This window comes from Engraulis encrasicolus, chromosome 21, assembly GCF_034702125.1.
Source record: "Engraulis encrasicolus isolate BLACKSEA-1 chromosome 21, IST_EnEncr_1.0, whole genome shotgun sequence".
Lineage (NCBI taxonomy): Eukaryota > Metazoa > Chordata > Actinopteri > Clupeiformes > Engraulidae > Engraulis > Engraulis encrasicolus.
In genome coordinates this window covers 31,925,076-31,937,575 of record NC_085877.1, presented here as the reverse complement: position 1 = coordinate 31,937,575, position 12,500 = coordinate 31,925,076, and the positions used below count along the sequence as shown (strand labels likewise).

General features: G+C 45.5%; 1 protein-coding gene across 1 annotated transcript in view; it reads left to right on the top strand.

Annotated features, from left to right (window-relative positions):
- The window catches only part of LOC134437365 (F-box only protein 41-like), a 33,337-nt gene that overhangs the window by 17,689 nt on the left and 3,148 nt on the right, over window positions 1-12,500 (top strand). The window contains exons 6-12 of the mRNA XM_063186858.1: window positions 1,585-1,594; window positions 3,654-3,859; window positions 4,263-4,375; window positions 5,389-5,541; window positions 5,856-5,951; window positions 6,887-7,005; window positions 11,518-11,676. Of these exons, the coding sequence (XP_063042928.1) occupies window positions 1,585-1,594; window positions 3,654-3,859; window positions 4,263-4,375; window positions 5,389-5,541; window positions 5,856-5,951; window positions 6,887-7,005; window positions 11,518-11,676 (856 nt within the window). The remainder of the gene's footprint in view (window positions 1-1,584; window positions 1,595-3,653; window positions 3,860-4,262; window positions 4,376-5,388; window positions 5,542-5,855; window positions 5,952-6,886; window positions 7,006-11,517; window positions 11,677-12,500) is intronic.

Here is a 12,500-nt window from a genome sequence, read left to right as displayed (position 1 = left end):
AAATAATACAGTACTTGTGATTATTACATTGAACACATCAGAAACGCCTACATTATTCTCATACGGATTACACTGTGAAAGCTGGTATTTTGCTTATTTACGTTGCATTGTTTTCAATACAACATTCCACACACTACTGAATCAACCATTCTGAGTATCATTACCTCCACCAAGAAGGTTATGTTTTCGGTTGCATTGGTTTGTCTGTCTGTCAGCTTGTTTGTCTGTCTGTTTGTCTGTCAGCAGGATAACTCAAAAGTTATGAACGGATTTGTAGGAAACTTTGTGGAGTTGTTGGAAATGACAAAAGGAACAAAAGTGAATAAAGTGAAATTTTGGTGGTGATTCGGATCACGAATCGGAACCAGGATCGTTTTAAAGATTCTTCACCATTTCTAGCCTATAAATCTAGATGCCCCTAGTGACCGCAAATGCCACAAAAAGAAGGCAGAAAGACTTTTAAAAAAAACATGAAACAGCTTCCTTGGCAGGGGTCTGAGTGCATTTGTAGTTTTCTTTTGTTTGAGCTAAAAAGCTTCCAAAGGTTCAGTTCCTTGTTTATACCTGTAGGTGAATTTCTGCAGTGCCAGTGGTGTGTATAAGCTGCATTCCTGAAGTTTTCTTTCGTATCCAATAAAATTAGCTCCACTTACAGTTGACCATTGAAACCTATGCAGACATCCCAAGTTCCAAAAACTAACTTCAGGAAGATGGTAATCCTAATTTTGCTGACTAAACCAATGACTGTGCACATGTCAAAAAGTTGCCCTGAACACTCACTCTGAACAGAGCATTCACTTTGAGCAGATAAGCACACATCCTCTCCTTCACTCTCCCTCTTTCGTGTGCCTGTGAAACTAACTGTATTCCACACATGATGCACAAATGATCATTTTGCCTACACGCTCTCAATCGCATTGCAAAAAATTCAGGAATATTTTATTTGACTCGCAGGCATCAGGGGGCCAGTATCAGGGAGACTACCTGAACTTCTGGGACCCTTGGGAGGTCTGACTATGACTGACAAGTGGCAATGAGAGGGCGAAGGAGAGGAGGGTGTTTTACGCACAGGTCGATATGTCTTGAAGTCATCAAAAGAATACAATATGTGCACCCACAATAAATACAAAATTAAACTCTTGAAATGTAGTTAGACGTTAAGAATACCCAAGCACAAATACAGATACTTCAAGCTTCACAAACATGTGAAAATTGACAATTGGCAGCAGGGGTGTAAATCACAGCCTCCATGACGATACGATACGGTATCGATTTCTTAAAGCAGGGATTCGATTATTTTCGATACTTAAGAATTCCCCATGATTCCAAACGATTTGATATGATTCGACTCGATTCGATTTTTTTCTTTTCTACTTCTACTATGTTATGGAGCAAGGGCATTGGACAGGGGCAAGCAATTTGATTGTTTCCGATACCTAAGAATGCCCCTCGATACAAAACGATTTAATTAATTTAGATTATTATTTACACCCCTAGTTGCCAGTTTGATAGTGCCAAAAGAATTGTGCAAAGATGCTCAAGCCTAGTCTTTCTCTCTTGTTCCTCTCCCCACCTGTCTTCCAGATGTCCTCCAGTAGGTTTGTCCAAGGCATTGCGCAGATACACTAATCCCTTAATTCTTCCCCTAAACTAGGGTGACCAGACGTCCGGTTTTCCCCGGACATGTCCTACTTTTGAGACCTAAAAAAATGTCCGGGTGGAATTTCAGAAATGTCCGGGATTTTGTTGGACTGCCTGAAATATAGACCTAATTCATCTGCACTGTAATTTTCACTCCGTTCCATTTGACTCCACTCCAGGTTTCTCTCTACCTGGTTAGAGTACCTCTGCTACCGTTCACAAATTAGTCACGCCCTTCTCGTCAAATCTAGCCACCATGTGTCCGAAAGAAGTAGCCTAGGGGACTAGCCAGTGCGCCCCATGTTTACAAGCGAAAGCGCATCTGTCCGCCGGTTCGACGGACTGCAATGCCGATAGAAACGCAAATGCACGTTCGCGGTGGAGTTGAAAAAAAAATCCCGCGTGTGAAGCCAGGTATGAAGGTAATCTAACACAGGAGTATGCCTAGTAACACCACCAAATCCATCATTTAGGGAGGTACAAGTTTTGTCACACCTTGTCACAAGACTTAGCCTAAAAATTCTTTCATGATCTGACATTTCCAAGTTATTTGCAAAAGCAATTTCTCTGAGCTAGAAGGACTCATTCCTGAGTTAAGAAATTAAGCTTCTTCATCAGTTTCTTCTTCTGTCTATTGCCTTTGCAGTTATTGATAACGCTGTATGGGTTATCTTATTAATGGTAGGTAAAACTCCAGTTCCTCTCTTAATGGCTGCAGTGCCCATTGCTAATCTCTGAGCACCATGCCACTACAAATAGCCTATCTAGGCCTATAATGGATGACAGTGGAGGGGTAAATTGTGAGGTGTCTTATAAACATATTAAGCCTAAAATGTAGCCTAATATAACTTCATTATCAATTCAGTTGAAAACCACAAATGTTGTGGTTTTTTATATTTAGTTTACAATGTTATATAGCCTAATGCTGTTCATCTTTGTGGGAAATGGCTGAGATGGGCCTACATGATGGTGAATCTATTTTTAAAAACCTAATGCAGAAATTAGAATAGGCCTATGAAATTGAGCTGCATTGTTATGCTGTTAAGCTACTCCAATATACCGTAGGTGTTAGGCCTACTATCTAGGATTGTAACAAAGGCACACTCTGCATCATATGATCACACAAATTATGTGATAGGCCTATAGGCGTAACTGAAGAGATTTTAATTGTCATTTATGGTAGACAAATGAATGTGCATGCCAAAAAGTTTGAGTGGCTTTTAAACAAATGACCATTTTGGATGTGTTGATACTTTATAGGCCTACTATCATACCTCATACCCATATATACTTTCATACCTGTAGATACACAGATACACCGATGACAACCCCCCCCCCAAAAAAAAGTGTCCTCCTTTTTACAAATCCAAATCTGGTCACCCTACCTAAACCCTTTTCTTTTTTTTTCTCTCTTTCCACTTTCCTCTCCCTGTACAATACCTCCCAGTCACTGTGTTCAAGGGAGTGTGCAGAAATGCATCCTTAATTCTTCCCGAAATCTTTCTGGGTTTTTTTCCCCTTTTTCTCTTTCCACTCTATCTCTTCCAGACTTCTCCCAGGTGGTTTGTCCAAGGCAGAGTGATGAGAACACAATTCTTTAATTCATCTCAAAACCCTTATGCATTTTTTTCCTTTTCTCTTTACTCTTCTCCAAGGCCCATGTGGAGACACACTAATCTTAAATTCTCCCCAAGATCCTCCTCTTTTTTTCCTATTTTCTCTCCTCTATCCTCCTGTCTTCCAGACATCTCCCAGCACAGAGAAAACTAAATTGTAGCCTTTTAGTGTAGAGGGCCTGTCTAAAGGCCTAGTCACTCTCTGCCAAAAACACTACATCATAACAACATTGCCATTACATTAAAGAGAGACTTAAGTAACATATTAAGACTTGGTCATTACAATTTTGCTGACAATAAGGTTATAGCAGAGGCTCTGCAGCAAGGTGATAATTCTTCGTAAAATCCTTCTGCAAAATCTCTTCTCTCTCTCTTTTCTCTCTCTCTGTCTTCCAGACCTGTCTCAGGCGGTGTGTCCGTTCTGCGGTAAGCCGAGCCCCTCTGCGGAGTGTGTGTGTGTGGCCCTCCGGTGTGTGTTCGGCTACCTGGATGTGCGCTCGCTTCTGGCCGTGGGGGCCGTGTGTCGGTCCTGGAGGAACGTGTCGCGCCACTCGTCACTCTGGACCCACATCACCCTGAAGGACGCCCACATCTCCTCTATGGTAAGGAGGACACATACCGTATATGCATGAGCACACGCACACACACACACACACACACACACACACACACACACACACACACACACACACACACACACACACACACACACACACACACACACGTCACGCCACTCGTCACTCTGGACGCATATCACACACATCACACAGACACATGTACACACACAAATACAATACAACACAACACAACACAACACAACACAATACACCACAAAATTGGGACACACACACACACACACACACACACACACACAGCATTAATCAGTGTGTGTGTGTGTGTGTGTGTGTGTGTGTGTGTGTGTGTGTGTGTGTGTGTGTGTGTGTGTGTGTGTGTGTCTGCTGTGTGTGTGTGTGTGCATTTATTCCACTATGTCTGTGTGTGTAGCTTCTGGTCAGCTTGTCGCGCTGGTGCTGCCAGACCCGCTCCCTCACCATGAGAAACCTCAGTGCCCCCAGACGCTACCACGAAACCCGGGAGGAGCACTACAGGAGGACACGGTGAGTGTGTGTGTATGTGCAGTACATACAGTATACCTGTAGGTACGTTATGCTATCACGACTACACATGTCCACAAGTCTGCCCTACAAAGCAAAAAGGCAGTAACTGCGTTAAAAAATGAGTTACTGTGACTTTAATGACATGTACTGTATATCAAAGTTTAAATTTAAATAAAATGATTCATCTGCATAAAAGGTGGTAATATAAAGTAAAAAAACTGCTGAATGTCAATAATCTCCCCAAAACTACTTGGATTGCAGTATCATTTAAAAGTCCTTTTACTCAGTTTGGAGCTCTGCGCAGTTACTGCCTTTTTGCTTTGTAGGACATGTGTAGTCGCAATAGCATAACGTACAGGTATACTGTATGTACTTGTGTGGTCGTCTGGTGAAATTGCGACCACACAATATTCTCATTGGATGCACCCAGTCTGTGTCTAGTTCCTCGTGACGTGAGGGTTGACATCATCAATTGCCAACCTTCTTGTTCAACAGAAAAACATAACTGAAAGCTCATTCATACTGGGCAGGCAATGGGTAATGTTTAGGGTGTTGGGTGTTGGGTGACTTGTAGCCCAAAGGGTTGCCAGTTCGACTCCCGACCCAGGAGTAATGGTTGGGCGAGTAATTAACTAGTGCTCTCCCCCATCCTCCTCCATGACTGGAGGTACCCTGACCATGGTACCGTCCAACCTCCCTTGGTGTGTCATTTGGAGCTGCCCCCTTGTACAGGAGAGGCATGAATGCAATTTTGTGGAGTGCTGTGTCACAATGACAATGGGAGTTGGTGGGGTTTTCATTTTCTCGGTTGCAATCAGGATGTCGAATGGGAGAATGGGAGAATGGGAGGTAATCTTAATTGTTCTGTTCACGGAGGTGCTGCACGACACTGAGGCCAGAGTTTATAGGATAGGGTGGGAGGACAAGGATGTCTTGCACCCCAGCCCTATTCTTGAACTTGAACTTTGACCTCTGTTGACATGACGCTCTGCCCTCTTTCTCTCTCTCTATAGCGGTTGTCTGGAGGCGGGCCTGGAGGCGTTGCTAAGGGCAACGGGGCGGAGCCTGCTGGAGCTGACGGTGACGGAGTGCCCCAACATCCTGACCGACCGCTGTGTCTGGCTGGCCAGCTGCTACTGCCGCTCCCTACACACACTCACTTACAGGTGTGTGTGTATCACTCTGTGTGTGTGTGTGTGTGTGTGTGTGTGTGTGTGTGTCTGTCTGTCTGTCTGTCTGTCTGTCTGTCTGTCTGTCTGTCTGTCTGTCTGTTTGTCAATCTGTCTGTGGGGTCTACCTGGCTTTGTGTTACACAGCTCTGTGTGTGTGTGTGTGTGTGTGTGTGTGTGTGTGTGTGTGTGTGTGTGTGTGTGTGTGTGTGTGTGTGTGTGTGTGTGTGTCAGGCGCAGCGAGAGAGAGAGAGAGAGAGAGAGAGAGAGAGAGAGAGAGAGTCTCATATACTATTCTTGTGCTGTAACAGGAGTGCCACAGACCCGGTGGGGCAGGAGGTGATCTGGGCACTGGGAGCAGGCTGCAGGAACATCAGCTCCCTCCAGGTGGCGCCACTGCAGCCATGGTGAGGCCCCACCTGCTATGCTAGAAGCACATTCAGTGTTGCCAGATTGGGCTGTTTCCTGCCCAATTGGGCTGCTTTGGATGGCAGTGTGCGGATAAAAATGGCATTTAGCAGAAAAACCCGCCAAATTTTTGCCATAGAAATCAATACAATTGGGCGGGATTTTGTGCTTCTACGGGTTTTGCCTCAGCCTCATCTGGCAACCCTGAGCACATTCACAGCCCCTCACATCAACATACTGTGGGTTATAAAGTGTGTTGTGTGTATTGCACACAGTACATGAAAGTAAACTCAGTTTACCCATTTCTCAATTTTAATCAACACATTGAGAATTTGAGCAAAGCATTTCATAGTACATTTGAGCTGTATGATACAGTTCATGCAGGAAATACCATAGAACAGAAAAAAAGCACTTAACAATTACATGTTCAATTAATGTACAGTATGCAATTTTACTTTTTTTTCATTTTGCCTAGAATACGCATTCATATGGCCCAAACATATTTTAAAGATCTTTTAAAAAACAAAGCCTGTCATTTTTTGCTGCCAACTCAATGTGATTGCTAAATTCATAGTATACCCACTTCAAAGTGTATATTATAGTTCTACCACTACGTTCCTGATAAACATCACTTTGATGAGAAACCCTCTCTTCCGCTCTCAGTGTTAAATATATCTCTACCCTTCTGAATTATGACTTGTGGTGAGAGAGCACATTCCTGACACAGTTTTACTGTGTACGAAGCATTTAGACGCAAGTGAAGCTGCCGTAAACAAATTAAGGAAGTGGGTATGGAAAATGACATAATGTGCTTGTCTAGGAATGTGACCATGCTCTGTATGCTTCGGTTTTTAATTCATTTAGTTTAAATTAAAGAGTGTAATTAATGTGGTTGTTTGTTTCTTTACTTGTTTGTTTCTTTTGGTCGCTTTAGTCTCCAGCCCAGTCGCTTTGGCAACCGCTGCCTGCAGCTGATTGGTCGGTGCTGGCCACAGCTGTCTGAAGTGGGAGTGGGAGGGGCCTGCTGTGGGGTGCAGGGCCTGCTGTCGTTAGGTGAGACACACACACGGGTACAGGCACACACACACACGCACGCATACATGCAAACACACACACACACAGACGTACACAGACACACACCCGGTGGCACATACTGTATGCTCTCCTCACACACAGTGGTACACATACATCGGTTTGCTGTACTTTCATTCACATACGCTTATCACTTATCAAGCAGTACATACTGTCACTGTACAGTCACTTAAACCAATACGGTAATTCACACATACTGTATGTTCCTCACATGTGCACAAAGATTGGTTGTTGAGCGAGACGGTTTCTTGTTTGGCCTTACACTATCATCAGAGATTCTTTAAGTTTATAGAGATATGCCAATGTAATAGGTTGCTATGGGTACCTAACATGACCAGGTTCCGGTCTGCCTAAAGGGGCGTGTCATAATACTCCTACAATGAATAGAACAGTCCTTAGGTCTGCCTAGGTCTGCCTAAAGGGGGATTTACCCCCCCTCCCCCTTGAAATAATAGAACCCGGAAACAATGGGCCAACGGAACCTCCCTCTCTCTACTCTCTCTGGTATCATGTTTCTACCTCAGACAAAAATCTCCAGCAAAACCTACTCAAGAGACTGTCAACTTCAACACATGTCCTAACTGAAGTAGGTAGTTCCGTAGTTTAAAACCTGAAAAAGTGGCAGGGATAGAGAGAGCGCGCGAGTTGATTGGTGTGCAGGAAAGTCTGTGAATTTGCTGAGTGACTTTTCCTCATTTTTGGAGGAAAAACTGCAGCTGTGCGAAGTACAACTGTGCACCAACCCCTAAAATGGTCAACTGAATTCTATCTGACATTACCAGAATGTTACTGTAGCCCTACAGGACACTGCATCTAAATCTAAAAGTAGTTAATGAGAGAGAGAGAGAGAGAGAGAGAGAGAGAGAGAGAGAGAGAGAGAGAGAGAGAGAGAGAGAGAGAGAGAGAGAGAGAGAGAGAGAGAGAAACGAGATGGAAATGGAGATGGAGATGGAAATGAAGAGAGAGAAAGAAGGGATGAAATTAGCAATGGGAGAGAGAGAGAGAAAGAGAGAGAGAGAGAGAGAGAGAGAGAGAGAGAGAGAGAGAGAGAGAGAGAGAGAGAGAGAGACATATCCATTTAGCATTGCATTGCATTGCATGAGGCAATCGCAATGCAACAGCTCCTGAATGGCCCACATACTTGAACTCAAGATGAGAGAAAAATAAAAATACACGCACACGCGCGCGCACACGCACACACACACACACACACACACACACACACACACACACACACACACACACACACAGACGCATTCTGCACATGCACAAAAAATGCACACGCGCGTGCATGCTCACATAACCTCAACCAACCATCTAATTTAGCATCTGCTCGCTAGCTATGTTTGTGCATGATGACATGCCCTTCTAAATTTACATCCAATCAGCGATCCATATAAGCAATTGACACGTGGCTCCCCGGGGATCTATTTGCGTTTTTATTGGACGCTCAGCAGTTTTGGCCCGCCTCCAGGCCAGTGCCAGTGCTACTTTTGCTCACAGCTGCATACTGGGAATTGTGTGTGTGTGTGTGTGTGTGTGTGTGTGTGTGTGTGTGTGTGTGTGTGTGTGTGTGTGTGTGTGTGTGTGTGTGTGTGTGTGTGTGTGTGTGTGTGTGTGTGTGTGTGTGTGCCCGTGTGTGTGCGTGTGTGCACACGTGTGGTGGAAATGAAGTTTGCAAAATTAACGCTCACTAGCCACTCTGACATAAATCGTGAAGTTCACCAGTCAGCAGTAAAATTATTATTGTTTTATGTCTGAAGTCTACGTACCACTTGCCATTTAGTTGGTGGCTTAATAATGTTCTATCTCTGGACTCTGGACTGTGTGTGTGTGTGTGTGTGTGTGTGTGTGTGTGTGTGTGTGTGTGTGTGTGTGTGTGTGTGTGTGTGTGTGTGTGTGTGTGTGTGTGTGTGTGTCTGTGTGTCTGTGTGTCTGTGTGTGTGTGTGCACTGCGCACGCATTCATGTGCCTCACAGTAATGTGTGTGTGCATGCCAGACTGTCATATCTGGAAGTGCCCACATCCTTCCCTCCACTCGTCCATATCAGCCAGACACTCGTCCTTCCATCCTTCCTTCCACTCCTCCATCATCCAGAGGCACTCATCCCTTCATCCATTCCTCCACTCCCCCCTCCACTCGTCCATATCATCCAGACACTACTGATACTGGTCCCCCCCCCCCCTGCTGCATTCCACTAATTCCAACTCATATTCTCTCCTTCACCATGTTGGTGGATGGGCTTCTTCCTTCTGCTCCTCTCTTTCTCCATTCCTTCTCCATTCCTCTTCCTCTCTTCTTCTTCTCCTCCTTTACTCCTCTGTTTTCTTTCCTCCTTTGCCCTCCGACAAAGTATTCCACTAATTCCAACTCATATGCTCTTCTTCACATTGATGACTACTCCTCCTCTATTACACCTTTCCTCACCTCCTTCAGTCCTTTACTACCCCAGTCTTCAGACGAGAGGTATTCCACTAATTGTAATTTCTATTTTCTCCTTTATGTTGACCCTTTTCTACTCCTCCTCTCTTACACTCCTCTTTCCTCATCCTCTTTCTTCACCTCCTTCACTCCTACTTCTCCTTTACTCCTCCTCTTCTTTCTCTCCTCCTTTGCTACCCCACTTGTCAGACCAGAGGCCTTCAACTGATTCCAGTTCATACGCGCTTTTCACCATGATATTCCTCTTCTACTACTCTTCTCTTACACCCCTCTTTCCTCCTCCTCTTTCTTTGCCTCCTCAACTCCTACTTCTCCTTTACCCATCCCCTTCTTTCTCTACTCCTTTCGATAATGGAAAAAAAGGACAAGGCTTGTGTGAAAAAGTGTATTGAAGCCGGAATTTAACAACAGAAGTCTGAGGTTAACTGGAGAAACAGACGTTTCGGAGCTAGCCCATTCTCAATGTCTCCAGTAGCTTTTTTCCCATTATCTTGAGTGATTACTGCTTTTTGGCAGTGCACGCACCAAGCAATACACGGGTGTTAAGTGCAGGCGCAGACGCCGACCTTTGTTGGTCTTTTGTCATTCTCTCCTCCTTTGCCACTCCACTCTTCCACTCTTCTACTTCTGCTACACTCTTCTGCCACTCCACTCTTCTACTCTACTCTTCTCCACTCTCCAACTCACATGCTCTCCTTCACCTTGATGACCCTCTTCTACTGCCTCACCTCCTCTCTCACACTCCTCTCTGATCTCCTCTTTCTTCACCTCCCTCTCCTCTCAGTTTATCGCCTTCTCTCCTCTCCTTCCTTCTTCCCGTCCTGTTCCTCCTCCTCTTTCCCCATATTCTCCTCTCCTCACTTTTTCTCTGGTCCTTTCCCTATTCTTGTCTCCTTCCTTCCTTCCTTCCCTCCTTCCTTCCTGTTCCTCCTTCCTTCCTTCCTTCCTTCCTTCCCTCCTTCCTTCCTGTTCCTCCTTCCTTATCGTCTCCTCTCCTCCGTCCCCCTCCCCCTGACCTGATATTTCCGTATATGTGCGGCTCATATTTAAAGTGCTTGTGGCCTGTGGCCGGTGATGGAGGTCTGGGGAGGAGACGGGGGTTTCCTACCAAGACCTCATGATACCTTGACCAAAAGAGTGTTTGAGTGCTTTATCGTGTGTGTGTGTGTGTGTGTGTGTGTGTGTGTGTGTGTGTGTGTGTGTGTGTGTGTGTGTGTGTGTGTGTGTGTGTGTGTGTGTGTGTGTGTGTGTGTGTGTGTGTGTATTAGTGTTAATGTATGTGTGTGTGTGTGTATGTGTGTGTGTGTGTGTGTGTGTGTGTGTGTGTGTGTGTGTGTGTGTGTGTGTGTGTGTGTGTGTGTGTGTGTGTGTGTGTGTGTGTGTGTGTGTGTGTGTGTGTGGATCAAAGAGAGAGAGAGAGAGAGAGAGAGATGGGGGGATTTCCTCCCAGGACCTTGTGATAGCATGATCAGATGGATTTTCGAGTGCTTTATCGGCATGCGCGCCATGCATCACTCTGTAGCACTCAGCTGCCTCTGGGATAATTTTGGCACCCGTGTGTGTGTGTGTGTTGGAGATTATTTTTGACCTCTGTGTGTGTGCGTGCGTGTGTGTGTGTGTGTGTCTGTGTGTGTGCGAGTGAAAGTGTGTGCGTTGGTGATCATTTTGACCTGCATGTTTGTGTCAGTATGTGTGTGTGTATCTCTGCGCACATGTGTGAGCGTGCATGTGTGTGTGTGTGTGTGTGTGTGTTTGTATATGTGTGTGTGTGTGTGTGTGTGTGTGTGTGTGTGTGTGTGTGTTTGTATATGTGTGTGTGTGTGTCTGTGTGTGTGATTGCATAATGTAGTATATTTTCATGTAATGTTGACTGTATCTTTCTGCATGTATGTTTCTGTGTCTGCGCGTGCGTGCGTGCGTGCTTGTGTCCGTGCGTGTATCTGTGTTCGTGCGTGCGTGCGTGTTCATGTGTGTGTATCTGCGTGCATGTGTGTGTGTGTGTGTGTGTGCGTGCGTGTGTGTGTGTGCAGTGCGTAGCTGTGTGTCCCTGAGGAGGCTGCAGCTGCACGGTGTGTGTGAGATGAGTGTATGTGTGGCGCGGCAGCTGTGCAGAGAGGGCCTGCGTTGCCTGGAGACCCTGGAGTTCCACGCCACCCCCGTCACTCCGGACGCACTGCTGCACTTTCACAGTAAGTTTCAATGTGCACATACATATACAGTACACACACACACACATATACAGTACACACACACACACACACACACCTGTGCAGTAATCCGGACGCACTGCTGCACTTTCACAGTAAGTTACACACACAGACACAGACACACACACACACACACACACACACACACACACACACACACACACACACACACACACACACACACACACACACCTGTGCAGAGACCCTGGAGTTCCACGCCACTCCCGTCACTCCTGACTGTCACTGCTGCACTTTCACAGTAAGTTACAATGTGCACATACATATACAGTACACACACACACACACACACACACACACACACACACACACACACACACACACACACACACACACACACACACACACACACACACACACACACACACACACACACACACACACACCTGTGCAGAGACCCTGGAGTTCCACGCCACTCCCGTCACTCCGGACACACTGCTGCACTTTCACAGTAAGTTACAATGTACACACAAACATACAGTACACCCACACATCCACACACACACATGCATGACCGCACGTACGCAGGGACGCACGCAGGCAAGCACACACGCACACACAGACAAGAGTGGACATGTACAAGTATACACACACACACACACGCATTCACACACACACACACACACACACACACACACACACACACACACACACACACACACACACACACACACACACACACACACACACACACACACACACACACACACACACAGACCAGCGTGTATATGCATACACACACATAGACACTCACACTACATACACATGCACATGTACAGTATACACAC